At 39.9% G+C, this 20,021-nt stretch overlaps 2 protein-coding genes across 3 annotated transcripts; both read left to right on the top strand.

Annotated features, from left to right (window-relative positions):
* Nucleotides 1-12,713: 12,713 nt before the first annotated feature.
* Nucleotides 12,714-19,530, top strand: LOC133716063 (pentatricopeptide repeat-containing protein At3g53170). Of its 2 annotated transcripts, none has more exons than XM_062142799.1 (4): nt 12,714-13,082; nt 13,695-14,790; nt 15,345-15,478; nt 19,374-19,530. In XM_062142799.1, exons 1-3 carry the CDS (start codon nt 12,813-12,815, stop codon nt 15,365-15,367), a joined length of 1,389 nt encoding a protein of 462 aa, XP_061998783.1. In that variant the 5' UTR covers nt 12,714-12,812; the 3' UTR covers nt 15,368-15,478; nt 19,374-19,530. The 2 variants fall into 2 exon arrangements, with proteins under 2 accessions (XP_061998783.1, XP_061998782.1); XM_062142798.1 differs by lacking the exon at nt 19,374-19,530 and adding an exon at nt 16,471-17,331.
* Nucleotides 17,808-19,190, top strand: LOC133713944 (putative F-box protein At1g47730). Its single transcript, XM_062139964.1, has one exon. It carries the CDS (start codon nt 17,847-17,849, stop codon nt 18,951-18,953), a length of 1,107 nt encoding a protein of 368 aa, XP_061995948.1. The 5' UTR covers nt 17,808-17,846; the 3' UTR covers nt 18,954-19,190.
* Nucleotides 19,531-20,021: the final 491 nt, after the last annotated feature.

Here is a 20,021-nt window from a genome sequence, read left to right on the forward strand (position 1 = left end):
CCTATTGATCGACTCGGATTCAGGGGTTTCTGGCCCGATTATGAGTTACAGCACCACGTATGTGATCTTTGTATTTTAACAATGGTTGTTTGTTTTTTTTTTTCCTTTCTTTTTTCCTTTTCCATGAAGCGCCGGGGTTTGGAACCTAGTTGGAAAACACATTTTCATTAATAAACTTTACTCTCAAACAAAATCTTTCTTTGATGACTCTGCTGTGCCAAAAAAAGAAATCCCTTACTGGAAGGGCCCTCTATATATATATATATATATTGTAAATCATATATATATATTTTTAAATATCTAATCATTTCTTAAAAATATTTTTAGCAAATTAATAAATTTCTTTTGGCTCAAGTGCTCAGCCCAGAATTCCGTGCCTCTAAACATTGATCTTCCCTACCTCTTACGGCCTGACCACCATGAAGATCTTGAAATAAGAGATACTATTCTTGTTATTGGGCATTTAGGTCAAAGGGGAAGCTGAAAGTTGTGCTTGAGTCTGATCAATACTTCAAATAACTTATCGAATCCAAAATGTCATGATTTAGGGATGATTTAATAACACTGGGTATGATTAACAAGATCCAAGTAACACAAACAACAAACTTTAACACGGCTAAGAAATGCGAGGCTGACGGCAAGGTGCTGCAAACTTTGGGGTTTTAGGGCAAAAGGAACAGAGGACGAAGACAAAGGACAAACTCTTAAATAGCATAAAGACAAATTTACAGTGCAAACAAACGAATAGAGTCCAGACGGATCTATGCTCTGATACTAAGTCAAACAGAACAAAGAGATTGAGAATTTTCTTATGTATTGATCTTCTCCAAAGACGGAGTACATATACAAGGTATACACGATCATAATAGGAAACTAATTATACCGTGATATTCTCCACTCTTAACTACATATATTCTCCTTAACCATACAATCTCCCCCTTTAACTACATAATATTCTCCTTAACTATACAATCCTAATTATACTACAATTCCTACAATTATGGAGAGTGACTCACACAAATATATTTTTCACTGAAACTTACCGAATCATTCACGTATGTATCTTTGACTTTTGGTTCCCGTCCTGAATATTACTAACTAGGGTGTACAAGTCTTGCTTTTAAGCGAGCATCCCTTGAACTGTAATGAGCTGTGGTACATTGATAGAGAATTGGTTGTTTTCTCGCCAATCTCTCTATTTTTAAGTGTTGGTAGTCTAGTCGTTTTATGGTTGTTGATCTAATGTATTCAACTTTTAGTTTCAAAAAAAAGAAAAAATTAAGTTGGTAGAATTAGACTTACAAAACATTATCCTAAAGAATATCTGATGTGTTTAAGGAAAACTGAATTGGGAGAGAATTGAGTCGTGCTTTCATTGATAATAGGGGTCTCTTTATATAGAGGATTACAAGGCATAGAATCAGAGTTGTACAAGGAAGCATAATATTACATTGATTGAATATCTCCAAGATTCTCCAATATTATCTCTAAATATTCTAACCCTATTCCCACTAGGTCAAGTAACCTAGAGTTTGGGTCAGACACATATTCTGGATTTACTTGAACACTCTCCTTTGTGTCGCCCAAACGTCGTGCTCCTCTCTTGCCTCATTAAAAACCTTGCCGAGTAACAAAAACTCAGTGGGACAAAAATAACCTCGGTCGAAGGGGGAAAAGAGCACAACACACCCTTCACGTTTCGAGACCATACTTACGTGACATCTCCCCCCGATGTCTGCATCTCCCCTTGATGACTACGGTCATGAGAGTTCGGATAACTTCCGCAAACGATGCTACCAACACGTTTCTCGAAAGTGGAATTTAGGCAATGACTTAGTGAGCAAGTCAGCCGCACTGTCCTCAGATCGAACCTAGTTCACTTTGATCTTGAGGAGAGTCTGTTGTTGCTGATTATACTTGGTGTTGTCGCTTTGAAGTAGCCTTGCTTCATTTGTTCAAAACAAGCAGCATTATCCTGTAGGCTCATCTGTGGTAGACTTCAAACCACAATTGTTCGAATATGCATAATTATGGATCCAATCCATATACATTCACGAACTACTTCGTGACGAGCAATAATCTCTGCATTGTTCGGAGATATAGCGACTATGGTCTATTTTGTAGATCTCCAAGATATCGCGATCTTACCCATAATGAACACTTGTGTGGGTCAGAGAGATACCCAACATCAGCAAAACCTTCCAAAACACATGTTGTTTTGGGATGGGGATAGCGGACGCAGGCCAGTGTTGGCGGCGTTCCTGGTGTGTGATGTGTCCGAATCCATCATCTCTCTATAGGGATAAGGCATGCCCATATCGGTCGTACATCTCTAGTATCGAAATATATCTTTCACACCAATCCAATGGAGTCGCGTTGGTGCAAAGCTATATCTAGCTAACAAGTTCACTACAAATGAGATGTCCGGTCTTGTGCATTGAGCTAAATACAATAATGCGCCTATTGTACTTAACTAGGGTATTTTTGTCCCTAGCACATCTTCATCATCATCCTTCAGACGAAGAGGATCCTTTTCAGGATCAAGACTACGGACGATCATGGGGGTGCTTGAAGGTTTGACCTCGTCAAAATGCCTAAGCATCTATCAACACGATGCTCAAGTTCCAAATTGAGACATAATTGTGTTCTCCCAAGATCCTACTTCTCAAAGTCGGATTTCAAGTGTTCAGCGGTTTTCCTTAACTCTTTAAGGGCTTCCAATGAAGATCATGTCCAACATGAACCGCGATAGAATCTGAAACTTGTTATGGAAATGTGGGGGCATATCCTTTCCCAATCAAGTAGTCACTTTAGTGAGCGTTTTAACCTCTCTACAAACGCACTCCGTGGTCTAGAGCCACTTGACTTGGGTAAATGAAGTTCACCAAGAACCTTCATTATATTCCATATCTAGATCCCCATAGAGATACGTAGTGACCACATTTGTAAGCTGCATGTTTAGTTATTCGGAAACTACCAAACTGACAGAGTAGTGGAGTGCAATGACATCCATTACGAGAGAATATGTCTCATCGTAGTCGATTCCAGGGCGTGTTGTGAGAAGCCTTGCACCATAAGGCGAGATTACCATATCTTTTTCTCATCATGCTTTCTAACGAAGACCCATTAGTCAATAGGTTTTATGTTAGGAGGTGTTGGCATCACTGGCTCGAAAACCTTCCTCTTCGTTAGAGAATCCAACTTAACTTGGATTGCATCTATCCATTTAGGCTAAATCTCTCTACGTTGACATTCATTCATCAACGGAGCGTGGTTCGATATCATCAGACTCAACAAACTCATACGCAACGAAATGCGCGATTACATCATCAATTATGATGGAGTTTCTATCCCACGTCTCATGTACACTAGTGTAATTTTCGTAGAGCTCTATATTCTCAGGAATAAGTTCCGACGTTGAGGCTTCCCCCAACGATAACCATAATCCGGAAGATTCTCATGAGACGGATTTTGAGTGTTGATGATCAAAGGATTGGAATGTACCAAAGTATCCTTCGAACCCACGAGCCTCTCACGCATCCTAGCTGGGGCCATGGCCTATAACGCCAGAGTACCACTCTTTTTGGAGTTGGCGCCATGCATACCTCCGTGTAGGGTGGAGCTACGTCTTCTCGTAAAGACGTCATTCCTTGAAGGCATGTTTACAGTAAATATGTGTGATCTCGTCACTTTAGTGAGGATCGAGATGAGACATAGTGGGGACAGGCCACGACAATTCCTGTCGTTCTGATGAACATTCGTTTTCTTTCTCCCCCTAACGACAGGAAGACTGTCTCATTAAAGTGACAATCCTCAAGACATGCGATAAAGAGATCACCTAGCAAGGGCATTAAGTGGTGGATGATTGTTAGAATCTTAAATCCAATGTAGTGGCCCATTCGTCTGTAAGGACCCATCATAGTGCGCTGTGGCGGCGCAATTGGCACATAAATGGCACACTCAAATTTGCGTAAGTACAAGATGGTACCCAGTCACTAGCTGTAACGCGGAGGTAGATTGAGTGGCGGTGGGTCGTAGACGAATTAGCATAGCTGCATGCTAATTGCATCACCTCAAGCGGATATAAGGATATTGGTGCGCATTACAAAATTCTGGGCTACCATCGTAGTCGTTTCCGCAAGACCATTTGGATGTGTACATGAGAATATGATGTCCAACATCAGTCCCATTGCAATAACCATCGAAAGTCTTTGATGTAAACTCTTTAGCATTGTCAAGTCTAATTAACTGAATAAGAGGATCTGGGGAGTGAGCCTGTTGTCATATGATATATGACAGGACCTGCCCCGAATTTCACCCTGAAATCCGAGGTGGCCCTGTGGGGCCCACCTTAGGAATAACTCTACCAAAAATTTGGCAGAGTCAACCCTAAAATGGACTACCCAAAACCTGTAGAATTACAATCACACTTCTAACAAATCATCTATAATCTCCTGGAGCCACCCTGCTCCCCAAAACCCAACAACTTCACAATAAGTAACTGAAATCCGAAAATAACATATTCTTAATTACACCAAAGTAACTTCCAACCTTTACATTATTTATCCCCCACAGGTTATCAGAGCAATCTAAAAGAGGAAGAAGAAAATAACAATACAGGTAGGTTCAACAGTTAACCTACAATGAAAACAATAGCAGCAGATGCTATGCCCCGAATCCTACTATGCCGAACCAGCTACTCTGCAGACTGGGCATTTGAAACCGAAGGGCCCAGGGGAAAAGCACATAAAACGTTAGCGTGAGTGGACAAAATAAATAAATAATTGTAAAGAAAAGTGGGTTTTGTGCTTTTCGATAAAACAATTGTATTCCGTAAACAACAATTCGATAAAACAATACGATTTTATATTGAATCCCGAAAACCCCACGTAAACTAGCAACTCCAACTCCTTTCGACTTCAAGCCAAACTTCACCATTATATCAATCCGTCGATTAAGGTATTCCATGACGGAATAAGGGAAATCCGAAGGCCGGATTCCCACAAATCAACAACCGAAACTCCACACTTTCAAAATTCACAAACAATTCCAAACTCCTCCAAAAATTACCAAACTTCATAAACAAGCTCTACTCAAATTATAGGATTTAATGGGCTAAAAATTGGAATTAAATGTCAGCCCTACGCGCCACCACGCGCCACCCACAGTGGCGGCGAGTGGGGCCCACGCGCCGGCGGCCACCACCTCCGATGGCCACCAAATTTGGACAGTAGCTTATACTCAACAAACCCAACCATTCATTCAACTACAACATCTCACAATTTTACCTTTAAGAGCTCGGATTAAGCTGATGAAGTTTGCCCAGAAAATTGCTTCGGACCCAAGGATGTTCTTCGTCGATTCGGCCTCCACGATGCAAATCGGAGCAAGAGGCCTTAGGGGAAACGTTCGCCGGCTCAAGGCGCTCCTTCAATCCAAGTTTGGTGGTCGGAGACGGCCGGAAACGGCGGAATCGCCGGAAAAACCAAAATTGCACCCGGAGGAGAATTTGCTTCGAATCGAGGTTTTTCGGCCAAATTGTCGAAAGCCCAGGGTACCAGCGTGTAGGGAAGGAAGAGGCGGTCCCAGAATGACCAGTGGCACGCCGTCAGGTGGCCGGAATCGGAAATTAGGCCGGAAATTCAAAAATCCCCCGAACCGGAGGAGGAGAGATCGGGGGAGAGGAGAGAGAGGGAGCCCGGTAAGTTTCCAAAATTGGAAACTTACCACAGTGATTTTCCCTTTATATAGAAACTTACCTTGAACAGTAACTTTCCTTTTTCGCCTATAACTTTCGCATATGAGCTCCGATTTTTACGAACCACATATGCACGCGCTCGGTTTAACATCCTCTACAACTTTCGTGAAGAAACTTTTCTCAAATTCTGACCCGAACAAAAAGTCAACTTTTAGGGCCACTAAAAGTGCTGAAACGACAGTCAAAGTGAAAGTAGTTGTCGTCTACCGTCCAAATGACCAGTAAACGGGTGAATTTGGGTTCGGGACGTAACAATATATGCTAGGAGTGTAGCATAAGCAGCATTACAAGTGGACAATGGCACAACACGTGACCAGCGTGCTTGCGTGTCAACCAACATCATGAGATATTTAAGCGTCCGCAAGTTGGTTGAATTAGTCCACAGAATCCCCATGGATTCTATGTAAGAACATAATGAGTATTTTCATAACCCTTGCATAGGACGGTCTCAGTCCTAATTTCCCTAAGGAACAGGCTTTGTAAAACGAGCGAGAGGCTTTAGAAGCAACCAATGAGGATTTTGGTCAGGCTTGAGCGTCTAAAACGATATTTGAAGCAAAGTTGGTGATTGTAGCATCACCTAGGGCGCCATCACCATGATGGATGCCATCCATGGCGTCATGGATAGGGACTGTGCCAGCCCTAGGCTGGTGGTGGACGGCAGCAGCGCCAGAGGTAGCGGCGGCGGTCACACTTAGTCCAAGAATCAACTTTTGATTCATGCTTTGTTTCGCTCCAGAGAATGGATGTCTGTATGAAGTCTTTAGTAGAAGGATCATCATATCATGACCAGGATGACCTATCCTGTCGTGATAAAGCCAATATGTGTCTAAATCCAAGAGATCTTCTCTCATAACTTTATTGGATTTAATAGCTCGAATAGTGACATAGCGTTCACTAGAGAGACACATAAACTTCTCTAAGATGCAATCATTAGAGGTATTGCAAAGGAACTCATTTTTCGTTCTCTACATGCGTTTCTGCATGGAATCCGTTGGCTATTCATAGATGCGATTTGCCCTAGGAGCGTAGAGAGTTTCTGTGACAGTAATCAAGGTGTCATTTGGCAAGGGGAACTTGGGCTATTCCATGTCCTTGAATTAATACTGATGGCCCAGCTATCTTAGTCACAAAGTAATATGCTCAGAATCAAAATGGAGTCATAATGAAAAGAACTCGAAATTTTATTCATAAGCCAACGGAGTACATCATTGTCTCTTAACCATTAGGAAAATCTAATTCAATTGCTAGCTAATGCAAAACAATGGTAGTCGTCTAACTTCTTTTGGTAACTCCAAAATAAATATGATCAGGTGAGTAGACAAATGTCGGTGGAGCAAGGCTCGCTTTAGTACCACTAATCTCAAAACCTTCCTAGACATCACACTCACTTTGGATGAGCCTACTTTGAAGAAAGACTAAACCATTGGCATCTACTACAAAAATATATGGCAATTGCATATTACATCTCTTGAAAAATAAAAAGACTTAATCAAAATCGCCAGTCTCTGGATCTTGGCCTTTAAAGTCTTCAACCCTTAGAGCGAGATCGTCATCTTGATCTTCTTGCTCCATGTAATTTGCTTCCCTTGCTTCACGATACGTCTTGTACGTGTTAGCAACATTTTGGGGTGCATTACATGCTTTGGCCCAATGTCCGGACGCTCCACACCGAAGACAAGCATCATTATGGTCAAGCTCCCTTGATCGAGGAGCGCTTGGGGCATGTTGGGGACGACTATGATCCTTGGTGGAGCCACCACCATAGCCGGAGGCTCTGCCTCTCTCTCTCTCCTCACACGTTGACCTCCACGGTTCTGTGCACGCCTATCTTAGCGGTTTCCTTCCTCTTTGGGGCGAGAATATGGACCAAAAAGTCCAGAATTATCCATTTCCTTAGGGTTTCGCTCCTTGCGCTCTCCCTTATGGGCACAAGTATGTTCTCGTGCTTTTAAGCTCATGAAATCTTGTGATGCGTCCGACATTGACATCAATCCGATAATTCTTTGCAATCATCAATGCCGAGACGGGGAAGGTAGATAGAGTCTTCTCGATCAACATTGTATCAGTGATGTTTTGTCCACAGAATTCCATCAAAGACTTGATACGAAGGGCTTTCGAGTTGTAGTCAAGTACAGACTTGAAATCACAGAACCGGAGGCTATGTCATCTCACTTCTAAATCAGGAAGTAAGGAGTCACGAATGTTGCCAAATCGCTGCTCGAGTTCTACACATAGCTTTCTAGGGTCTTCCTCAGTAAGGTACTCATTATGGACGCGTCATTCATGTGTCTTGTCATGAGAATTATGGTTTTAGCTTCATTCGCCTCTCTCGTAGCTCTATTCGCTTCAAAAGCAGCATCTTGTTGAGGAGTAAGCACGTTCTGACTTGGCTCTCGGATCGTATCTAGGATCCCATCAGCCTTAAGATGCTGGCGCACATCACGATCCCACTTGTGGTATCCTGCCCCTGTTGTCTCTAGTGGAGCGAAGCTTAACTTGTTCAGGTTACTCATCCTGAAAAACAACAAAGATTAGGGTTAATTTCGGAGCGAAAAAGGCTACCACGAAAACAATAAAAATTTATGAGCGTAGTCGCTTCCAAGAAATTCGATTCCAAGAGGGGTTGGATTAGATCGAAACAATGATGTTTGTGGTCGATCGTTTCTTCTCAACAAACTCTAAGTTTGGATGACTCTACAAGCTCCAAGCTTGGAGTGAGCACGAACCCCCACAGTTCTGCTTAATTAGGTCTCCCCTATGATGAAGAAAGGGGGGTAGAAGAAGAGAGTATGTAAGTCCTCGAGAAAAAGAATAAGAACTTCAAAAATGGAAACTTTTAGTAAAAATTACCTCGAAATAGGTCGTCGGAAAATTTGCCGGAAAAAGTCGTCGGAAAGTGGCCGGAAATTTGACCGCAAAGTTACTGTAGCTGACGTGGCACAGATTTGTTGATGTGGCAGGATCTGTTGACGTGGCAGGGGCAACTGATGTCAGTGGACCTGTGGCAGTAGGCCTGTGGGCTACTGGGCTTCTGAGCTGGTCACGTGCTTGGGCCGCCTCCTTCTTTTCTTATCTCTGGGCTGCCTCCTTCTTTCTTCTTTCTTTCTTTCTTTCTTTCTTTCTTTCTTCTCTCTGCCGGTTCATGGTGTAGCAGCAGTCAGGTGGCCGGTTCTGGGGAAAAAAATTTCGGTTCCCGGATTTTGGGATCAAAGCTCTGCTGCTGGCAAAATTTGGTAGCAATTGGAGGTCCAAAAGGTTGTGAACCGGTGGAGTGTTTGCTGCGGGTGATTGGAGCTTCCGGTGGCCGGTTCGGTGGATTTCCGACCTGTTCTGGTTGTTCTGCCGCTGGTTCTGGGCTCTTGGGATCAAGCTCTTTAATGTGTCAGGTGGAGGCAAAAAATGCTTCAAGGTTTTGTATTCGAATTTAGGGTTTTAGCTTCTTGAATCAAGGTTTGGCTATTTGTTTCAGGGTTAGAGCTTCGTGCTGCTAACGTGTTTAAGGAAAACTGAATTGGAAGAGAATTGAGTCGTGCTTTCATTGATAATAGGGACCTCTTTATATAGAGGATTACAAGACATAGAATCAGAGTTGTACAAGGAAGCATAATATTACATTGATTGAATATCTCCAAGATTCTCCGATATTATCTCTAATTCTAACCATATTCCCACTTGGTCAAGTAACCTAGAGTTTGGGCCAGATACATATTCTGGATTTACTTGAACATGTAATTATCTAAAATCTAAATGACTTATTAACACAATTTCTTTCTTATTTAGGCTTGGTTTATTAAAAAAGGTTTTTGTCCATTTACCCCATTTCTAGAGATTTTTTTCCCATTTACCCCATTAAGTTTTTTTAATTCCCTCTTATCTAAAACACTAAGGAGGTATTCCCTAATACCCCATTAAGATTTTTTTTTTGTTTTTAAAATTTTTTTAATACCATTTTACCCTCACCCTTTGTTATTTAGAGAGAGAGAGAGAGAGAGAGAGAATGGAAGAGAGAGAAACCATATGAGACTTTGCCGGAGCCGGTCACCGGTCGCCGGAATCCGGTCACCAGTCGCCAGAATCCGGTCACCGACCACTACCCACCGGAAATTTTTGAAAACATCTATTGCCCCCCAATAGAGGGGCAATAGAGGTCTATTGGCCCCAATAGTCTATTGCCCCCTAATAGACGTCTATTGCCCCTCAATAGACGTCTCAATTACCGAAATGAGAACTAATCTTCCTAAAATTGGACAAATAAAACTTTGATTAAATAAAGGGAAAATTTCACAAACAGTACACTAAGTAAAGACCACTAATAATTCTTATACATAAAGTTCCAAACCAAACATTTCGGTACACGAAATCTGAAACTCGACCCACTATCAGTGCACGACGTCAATTTTTGACACCAAAATGTCCATTATGCCCTCAGTTTTTTTTTTTTTTAATAATTTTTTTTTCTGTTTTTTTTTTTCCTTCGTTTTTATCTCTTTCTTCTTCCTTCTTTCGGCTCCACGAAACCCACCTCTGTTTTCATGTGAGAAGAAGCCGGAAGAAGGAAGAAGGAAGAAGAAAGAGATAAAAACGAAGGAAAAAAAAAAAGAACAGAAAAAAAAATTATTAAAAAAAAAAGAACTGAGGGCATAATGGACATTTTGGTGTCAAAAATTGACATCGTGTACTGATAGTGGGTCGAGTTTCAGATTTCGTGTACCGAAATGTTTGGTTTGGAACTTTATGTATAAGAATTATTAGTGGCCTTTACTTGGTGTACTGTTTGCAAAATTTACCCTTAAATAAAAAAACGAAGAGATTATATCAATTCAAAACGTCTATTGCCCTCCAATAGACCTTTATTACCCATTGATTTTTTTTTTCTTTTCTTCTAGGCTTATGCTGTCATTTTCTCTCTGTCAGTAGTCCAAAATAGTATTCAACCAAAAGCTGGGGTTTGTCATCGGAAAAAAAAAAAAAAAAGTTGAGGTTTGCCTTTTATCTTTGTTTGCATCTAAGACTAATAATAATCAAAATTTCAAGTTTGCTAATTTTAGTTTTGATACCCATATTTCCCCTGGACTCGAAACTGTGCCACCCTGCCAAACCTTGTATCTTTAGGATTCTGGAAACACTAGCCAGCAGACGGTAATAATAATTGGTATGTGAACACAGTTGAAGGAGAACTAACTGGACATACTATGGACTCTTATTAATTAAATAATACATCCATTTCAACTTGTCCTTTTGTCATATATACACCTGATGTATGATTGGAAAGATAGAAAGAAAAAGAAAGATGAGAAACGTGCAATGCATCTATTCTCTTCTTTTTGATAAATAGTAATTGTTGCTAGTCAAACCTGCAATTTTGACTAGATTTGGGCATCAATGCAACGCTAATTTCTGGTGGCATATGCATAGCTATCAACGCCGGTGGTTTGCACCGGCCATAGACGTACGACTGGTAGCTTGGAATTTCCAGATAATCGACGATTTCTGGGTCAGACACGGCCTTATACACCACCGGAGCCTCCGACAAATACCCTAGAGAGAGAGAGAGAAGAAGAAGATGTATCCGGCAGAGAGAAAGAGAGAGAAGATGATGAGAGAGAGTATTTGTAATTTTTAATTTTTTGGAGCCCAAAATCGTCATTTAGCTGTTAAATTGGGTTAGTGGGAATAAAAATCTCTTGGTGGTGTAAGTGGACTAACTTTATCTTATTTTGGTGCTATGGGTCAAGGACTCAAGGACCCTATTAAAAAAGTAAAAAAAACTGCGCCAGTTTCATTCGATTAAAAAATCAAGACTCTAGATTCTAAAACTATATAGCAAGGTACCATATAGGTATCATTAACACTCCCTGGAAGATCAAATTTATTGTGAATGACATAAAAATTTTGGCTGCTCCTCTGGATCATATTTCCTTAAAACATGTCAAGCGTGAAGCAAACTTTTAGCTGATGCAATTGCAAGCACAGTTCATGGTTCCACTACTCAAAGTTGGCGTCATTCTCTCCTTTTATTAAGATAATACTTGGCTAATTAGGCTAACCATAGCCAATAGCAAGAGGACACGTGTCTAATAACTAGTTAAAAGTGTTTGACAAAAAATGTGAAGAAGTTTCCATCACAATAAACTATTATTATTATTAGGGTTGGGCGGTTTGACCCGAGAGACCGAGAAACCGGCTCGATTCGGACCGAAACCGAACATTCGGGTCGGGTTTGAAAACAGAAAGCCTCGGTTCGGGCTAAACCGAACTGATTAAAACGTCCTTCGGTTCGGTCTCGGTTTCAATATTTGCAGAACCAATTAGAACCGATCCGGACCGATAATTGTACATGTATACGATTTTCTGCATTTCTGCATTTGTAGTTTGCAGTTTTGTTGCATTTATGCAATTCTGCATTTTATGTTTTACAGGTTTGCTGCATTTCTGCTTTACAGTTTTTCTGCATTCTCTGCTTTACAGTATTGCTGCATTTTTGCATTCTCTGCTTTACAGGTTTGCTGCATTTCTGCATTTTCTGCTTTACAGTTTTGCTACATTTCTGCATTTTCTACTTGCTTTACAGTTTCTGCATTCCTGCCAGATTTCTTGGCCCGAAAAACCAACAAACCGGACCGATTGTTTCGGGTCGGTTTCTCATCGGTCTCAGCATTCTGCAAACACCGATCCGGATCGAACCAACAGTGTCGGTTTCAGACTCGGTTTTCAATATTTTCGGACCGAACCAATCCGAACCCAGCCCTCATTATTATCATTGTTAAATAGACACGTGTTCTCTTGTCATTGGGAATAGTTAGCCGATTATTCCTTTATTAGCAAGTTATGTGACTTATGTCTTCTGGTTTGGTAATTTAGGATGAGAACTATTTTTTTTTAAAAAAATAACAAGGTAACATATCGCAATAAAATTGGAAAAAAAATTCTTTAGAGAAATTGTCGGGGTGTATATCCAATCCATACAATCAAACACACACGGCGTAGCTGCTGATGGAGTGAGCTACACTCGCCGTCTTCCTCCGCCTTATTTTCACTACCCACTTTGTAAATGGAGCTCCACCTCCTCCGCTCCACTGTTTCCACCCCAACTCTGTACCCTGACCGCACCCACAAGCCAAACCCACCAATCCAGTGTCTCCGTTCGTCAAAACGGAGCTCCGGCCCGAAGGAACTTTCTCGGATTCTGAGAACCGAGGCTGCTGTTAAAAACATTGAGAGGAAAGCAAACTCCAACAAGTACATTAACCTTTGGCCGAAGGCTGTCTTGGAGGCCTTGGATGAGGCTGTTGCCAACAATCTCTGGGAGACTGCTCTTAAGGTTGTCTTCTGTTTGTTTCATCTTCTTTGTGGGTTTTGCTACTTTCTGTGGATTTTGGCTTGTGGGTTGTTTGCATTTTCCTTGTTTAAGTTCTTGGTTTATGTGTTTGTTATATTGAGGATGATAACCTTTTGGAAATGGAAAGTTGATAACTTTGATTCAGGGGAGTAGGATCAGGAGGCTTTGTGGTGAAAAGTAATGATCTTTAGCCTTGTGGAGTACATTGTTTGTTAAAAAAAAAAAAAAGAAAAAAAAAAAAGAGCCTTATGGGTCTGTTAGATGTTCAATTTTCTTGGTTGGTTGCTGAAATTAATGAAAGGCTAGTTCATCTTTGTTAAAGGTTTTGTTTGTTAATTGGTGCATCTCAGGGAATATCAGTTAATAGCTGTAATTTGTTTGGATCCCAAATTCTTGATGATTCAGTGCTTTCATGCTAAATGTAATTAGGAGTCCAAATATAAAGTTGCCCATGTACGGTTGTCATTGCTATTATAGCAGTTTGGTTTCCTATCCTGCCCGCATTACTGTTGAATTTCTTCTGTTGTTTTCACTTGTGGATTTTGTTCAGGATTTGAAATGTTTCTGATATAAGTCAATGGTTCCTCTCCATAGATATTTGGACTACTGCGTAAGCAACATTGGTATGAGCCGAGATGCCAAACTTATGCTAAATTGTTCATGATGCTTGGAAAGTGCAAGCAACCTGAGCAGGCTGGCTTACTTTTCGAGCTCATGTTAACTGATGGGCTCAAACCAACTGTTGACGTCTACACAGCTCTTGTTAGTGTTTATGGCAAAAGTGGTCTCTTTGACAAGGCATTCTCTACTGTTGATGATATGAAGTCAATTTCCGACTGCAAACCAGATGTGTATACATATTCAATTCTTATCCATTGCTGCACTAAATTCTGTCGCTATGATCTGATCGAGCAAGTTCTGGCTGAGATGTCATATCTGGGAATTGGATGTAACACAGTCATATACAATACTCTTATCGATGGATATGGTAAAGCTGAAATGTTTGAACTGATGGAGGACTCATTGACAGATATGATTGAAAGTGGCAGCTGCCTTCCTGATGTTTTCACATTCAATTCTTTTCTTGGCGCTTATGGGAAAAGTGGGCAGATAGACAAGATGGAGAAGTGGTATGATGAATTTCAGCTAATGGGAATAAAGCCAGGCCTTAAGACATTTAATGTCCTGATTAAATCATATGGGAAAGCAAGAATGTATGAAAAGATGGGATCTGTTATGGAGTTTATGGAGAAAAGGTATTTCACCCCAACTGTTGTTACTTATAACATAGTAATTGAGGTATTTGGGAAAGCTGGAAATATTGTGAAGATGGAGGAATACTTCAGAAAAATGAAGCACCAAGGAATGAAGCCTAGCTCTATTACTTATTGTTCCCTCGTTAGTGCGTACAGCAAAGCTGGGAATATAAATAAAGTTGATTCCATTTTGAGGCAAGTAGAGAATTCAGATGTTATACTTGATACAGCTTTTTTCAACTGTATTATTAGTGCTTATGGTCGGGCTGGTGATATAAATAAGATGGGTGAATTATTTTTGACCATGGAAGAGAAAAAATGTGTTCCTGATCATATCACCTTTGCTACCATGATCCAAGCCTGCAATGCACTAGGCATGACTGCGGCTGTCGAAGATTTAAAAAACAGGATGATTACCACCAATGACAGTTCAGGTATCTAAAAATGCCTTTTCCTTGTTCTGACTTCTGTCAATTGCTTTGGTCTTTGGAATTCTCCTGCAACTAGTTATATTTGTACTGATGAAGTTACTATATTTCTCTAGTCAATCATCAGATAAGGTGGGAGTAAACAATTCTACTTACTAAAATCAGGGAGTTCAGTGAATAAGTTGTTAACACTAATTTGATTGGTGCCAACTCAGCTAGCATTTATATTTGTAAATATGAATGGTTAGGGGATATGCAGCTGTTCTTTATTATTTAGTAACACTTGAGCTAGAAGATTCATATATGAAAGAACTATTTTCTGTTTGGTCATGTGGAGGCTGCCTATTGAGCATGGGCTGGATAATGAGAAACTCTCACATCCCATAACCTTAACCTCGGTAAAGGTCGGATCTATTCTAATTCTTGGTATGACGCCAAGACTATCTAATTTGTGTCTTCTGAAAGTTCATTTAATCGCTACTATTAATATGGCTTATTTTTAAATAGATGCTTTCCTGTATTAAATGCTCCTTCATGAACAGTTGTGTTTGTGTTCTCAGGCACAAGGTTGATTGGATTCTAGTATCTTCATAGTGTTGAAGAACTATCTTCAAATAAGCAAATGCAAACTTCCAGAATGGTCAAAACTTGGACAAAATTGTGATAGCTTGTCCATTGTTCACTTTTATAGCAGGTAATCATAAGATCTCATCCTCTTCTCTTGCTTATTTGGCTATTAGTTTCTGCTGGTGATGTGATTGGAACATCATGAATTATTACCTTTAATGATTAAAGAGCCTATGCATAGCAGAAACTATAATTTTTCTGCATCATGAGCAACTTTCACACCTGTTCCGTATTTTGTAATCTAGATTAGAGATGATATGGTCTTCTCATCCTATGCTAGGTCCAAGAAAAGAGTCTGAAAGGATATATTTTGTGGGAGTGAGTTGGAGATAAAAGATATTGGTTGGTGTTGGTTGAAGTTGTTTCTAGTTCCTAAGAAAGGGGAGTTTAGAATAAATTTTTTTGATGAGAAGTGTGACTCTTTATTAAAATCTGGAGGTTCCTTCAAAGAATCCCTTAGGTATGTTGAAAGCATATTAGGGCTAAATGTTATGGGTATTCCCCAATCCAATTGTATGATCCGAGACTCCAGTCGATGCCCTTTTCATATAAATATCACAAGTTATAGCTTTGTTCGTTCTTTATCTTTGTTTAGCTGTGGGGAATGGTCACCGGGAGTAATATATAGGTTTTGGGAGGAACTGTGGATAGGGAAGTCTTTATTGTGTGCATTTTCTTAATAAATATTTTAGACTCTTCAGCCCTCATAGTGAAAAGAGGAATTTGTGAATGGTACTTTCATGTGGTCTGGGCTCTGGACCCCCTCCTAGCAATTTGGCAAGTTTCCCTTCTCCTTAAGATACTAGGGAATTCTAGCAGGGACCAAGTTTCAAGCCCTGATCCACAAAGCGGGTGATGATTTCTTGCTATAAAAAGAAAAAGAAAATAGCATCCCCTTGATGATTTAAAGATAGTGAAGCCATTCGTTTTATTTCTATTGATATTATATGCGTACAATTGAGTTGGATAGAAGATATTTGAGAACTCGAGATCTTTGATGTTCTTGCATAAATGTATCCTTTGCAGTCTAATTGATGATCATCCTACTACTTTTCATAGGTTTTCAGATGATTTGGAAAGAGAAGTACTGTGCAAGAAACTAATTTGGGGATGTTTTATCGCCCATGGCCAAGCCAATAGTCGTAGTAAAAAAAAGGAGGCCTTAGTTGATAACCACATCGGTGTAGCATGCAGAATGGTACCTTGAAGTATAGACCATCTTTAGACTAAAGAAACAAGCAGTATAGACTATAGACCATATGTTTTTCCGTCGCCTTATTACTCTAAAACTTTGGCACAGTCTGTTTTCGAAAGTGAATCTGATATGGGTGATCCCAGAATTATAAATTTCCATGTCTATTGAGAAGCATTTTTCGTTTGCAAGGGAGAAGAGCAAATATATGTGGTCGTATGATGGCCATTTTGTGGTTAATGTATGCATTACACCATTGCCCTCTAAAACTTTGGGACAAGCTGTGGAAGCTCATTGATACAAGCGATCATAATCTGTGGAGAAGCATTTTGAGTTTGGAAGGGGAGAAAAGCAAAAATTTGACTTTTATTATTGTAGGGAAGCATTTTGAAGAGGAGAGCAAAAATAGCAATGTTGTGGTGAATGTGGATGGAATGAAACAGGAGGATTTTTATTTTTTGGAAGCCGACGGTTTATGTGGCAGAGTTCGCCTTTGATGGCCTTCAGTTTCAGCTAAAAATCAGAATGTAAAATTTTTCTTATTTCATTTGGATTCGAAGGTGGTAGTGTCTTTGGATTTTCTCTTGTTTTACAGTTATAGGAGTGTGTTTTTACTTTATAAGCTACTCTGGGTCGACGTTCTTTTGTGTGTTCTCCAGTCTGATTGTTTCTTCTCCAAGCATGCTTGAACTACATCTCAGATAAATATCTATGATTCTTTTACTCCAGTACGTGCTGTTATGATGTTGGTGTTCATTCCTATTTGTTTACTATTAAACGGGTTTGTAGAGTAGCCACCATAATCAGGCCAAAAGGTAAAATAAAAATAAAAACTAGCCATCATAAATATTAATAGGCTAATTCCACGAGTCGAACTTATGACCTCTCTTATTTACAAAAGAGAGACTAATGTTATTAGATCAAATAATACTGAGCAAACATGATTCTGTCAGTCTAGCCTACTATGGGGTCTTAGTCCAGGACAATCTCATAAATATGGTGGCGTATTGTGTAACAACTTCGAACCCTGTGATAGTGTGAATTCTGAATCTGTATAGGATAAGTAATAACCCCATTAACCACGTTCTCTTGGGCAAATATACAAGACAGCCACATTCTCGATTAGGGTTTGGTTTTCTTGATCCAAAACAAACCCTAAACCCAAATTTCTCAAACAAACGCAAACCCTAGCTAGCTGTAAACCCCAACACATATTCATTGATCATATCTCTTTCGTGGAAGCATGGGAACCAAAAGAAGCTGCTACTCTTTGGGTGAAGATCTCATAGTAGAAATTCTGTCCAGATTACCTGTGAAGTCTCTGATGAGGTTTAGCTGCGTGTCAAAAGAGTGGTATTCTCTCACCAGAAACTCTTACTTGATCAATATTCACCTTCATCGCGCTGATTCGAATCTCTCTCTTCTCACTCATGAATATGATCGTGATAAGCGGTTCAATACTGATCCGAAGTTTGGAATCTCAATGCTTGGAGATGAAGCAGCAGACCTTGTGAGTATAGATTTACCTATCTTGTCGAACTCTTCCAAGTTTACAAACATTGTAGGATCTAGTAATGGCTTAGTATGTCTTGTAGCTAGGGTGAAAAAGAAAAGACGAAAGTTTATGGATAGTGCAGAAATAATAATATGGAACCCAGTAACAAAACAGTTTCGAAGTCTTCCTAAACCTGTACTTGAGGAAAATTTCCATCGTTTTGATCGTCCTACTCTTGGTTTTGGATTTAGTGATGATAACACCGATGATTACAAATTAGTTAATATTTTCCATAAGCAAGTACAAGTCTTCACCCGAAGTACAAATTCTTGGAGAGAAGTCGAGGGCAAAGGGTATCCATCATGTAAATATTGTTATGGAGATTTTTGGGTTTCGTTGAAGGGAGTGCTGTATTGGTCGGCAAGGACCGATAGATCCAAGGGCCGTTTTGTTTTGTCTTTCAATCTGCGTGATGAGGTATTTCATGTCATACAATTACCATCCGGGAATTATTGGTACTCTCGACTGCTTCTGTGGAAAAACTCACTAGCAATCGTGAGCAGGAATCAGGTTTGGGCGGCGAAGACCGATGACTCTGATGAGAGTGGTGACAATAACAAAATCGTTTGGACCAAACAATTTAGCATTGATTTTTCAATATCACGATGTGAAGAGGTCTTTGGAATTTGGAAGGATCAAGTACTAATTCGGAGACATATCTCAAGATATGACAGGCTTTATTTGTATGACCCTATAACCAAGGAAAGGGGAAAGTTGCTTCGGAAACCTGATGAAAAGAACTATTATGGTTATGGTCAACTAGTCAATTATGTGGAGAGCCTAGCTTTAGTCTAAACTACTATCGAGTTGTGGATCGATTAGCTAGGAACTTACAAATGAACCAAGTACTTTTCTTCAATATTCATTTGGCATAGGGCTTGTAACTAATACAGTTGAGTTGTTTCTACGTACGTAGAAGTTGCATTGAGGTCTTCATCTGTTGTATTGCTGATAATGATAAAGCAGAAGCACTTTCATCGTGTCCCATATGATATTCTCATGAATCGTACTAATTTAGTTAGGGACCCTTGTATTGCTGTGAATATATATACACACGTACTGGTCGATTTCCTAGATAGGTTCCTGGGCGCCCTGAGAATTGTAGTCCTTATTCTTTCGGTTAATTTTGGGTTGCGTAACGTGTGTCAAATGCACTAACATGATGGTTCACTTCTTTCTGGTTGATTCACTTCTCTGATCGTTGTTTTATTTCAGATCCCGCCTGTGTTAGGCTGGATAAGGGGATGTTTCACATCGTTTTGAAGTTGGATCTGGGCCACATTTCTCTTTTGTACGTTATCGATTATGTTTTTTGTGTTTTAATTTCCATATTGTTGTCAATAAGTTCTTCTACTTATTGCAGATTGAGTGACTACTTGATCTTTACACTCACTGTATGTTGTTCTTCTGTTTGATCTATCTATTCTTGCGTGTATTGGATCTTCGCTTACCGATGATCTATGTTTTTGCTACGGAGAGGTGTTGACTTTCGCCCCCCTCTCCCTCCATGTAGTGATACTTTTTTCTTTTTTTTTCCAATGAATTGAGATTTTTTGATAGATAATAAAGATATTTTAATTAGAGAATTTTTGTTAGAAAGTGCATATTATTATTACTTCTAAAATTTAGTAAATGTGAAAACTGTATTAGTTCACACGGTTTGTGCAATATTCTGATTTGATGGATATACAGCAAATGAGATGTTAGGTGGGTCTCCCTTAAAACTCTCACAACAAATTTTTTCTGTGTAAAAAGAAAAGTCACCGGCCAACGGTGGCGAAGCAGGAGAGGGTCTTGCAGTTTGGATTCAACCACCAGTCACGGTTACCACCCAGTTATAGTCCCCTATTGGGTGTTATCAGC

This window comes from Rosa rugosa, chromosome 6 (genome assembly GCF_958449725.1).
Source record: "Rosa rugosa chromosome 6, drRosRugo1.1, whole genome shotgun sequence".
Classification (NCBI taxonomy): domain Eukaryota; kingdom Viridiplantae; phylum Streptophyta; class Magnoliopsida; order Rosales; family Rosaceae; genus Rosa; species Rosa rugosa.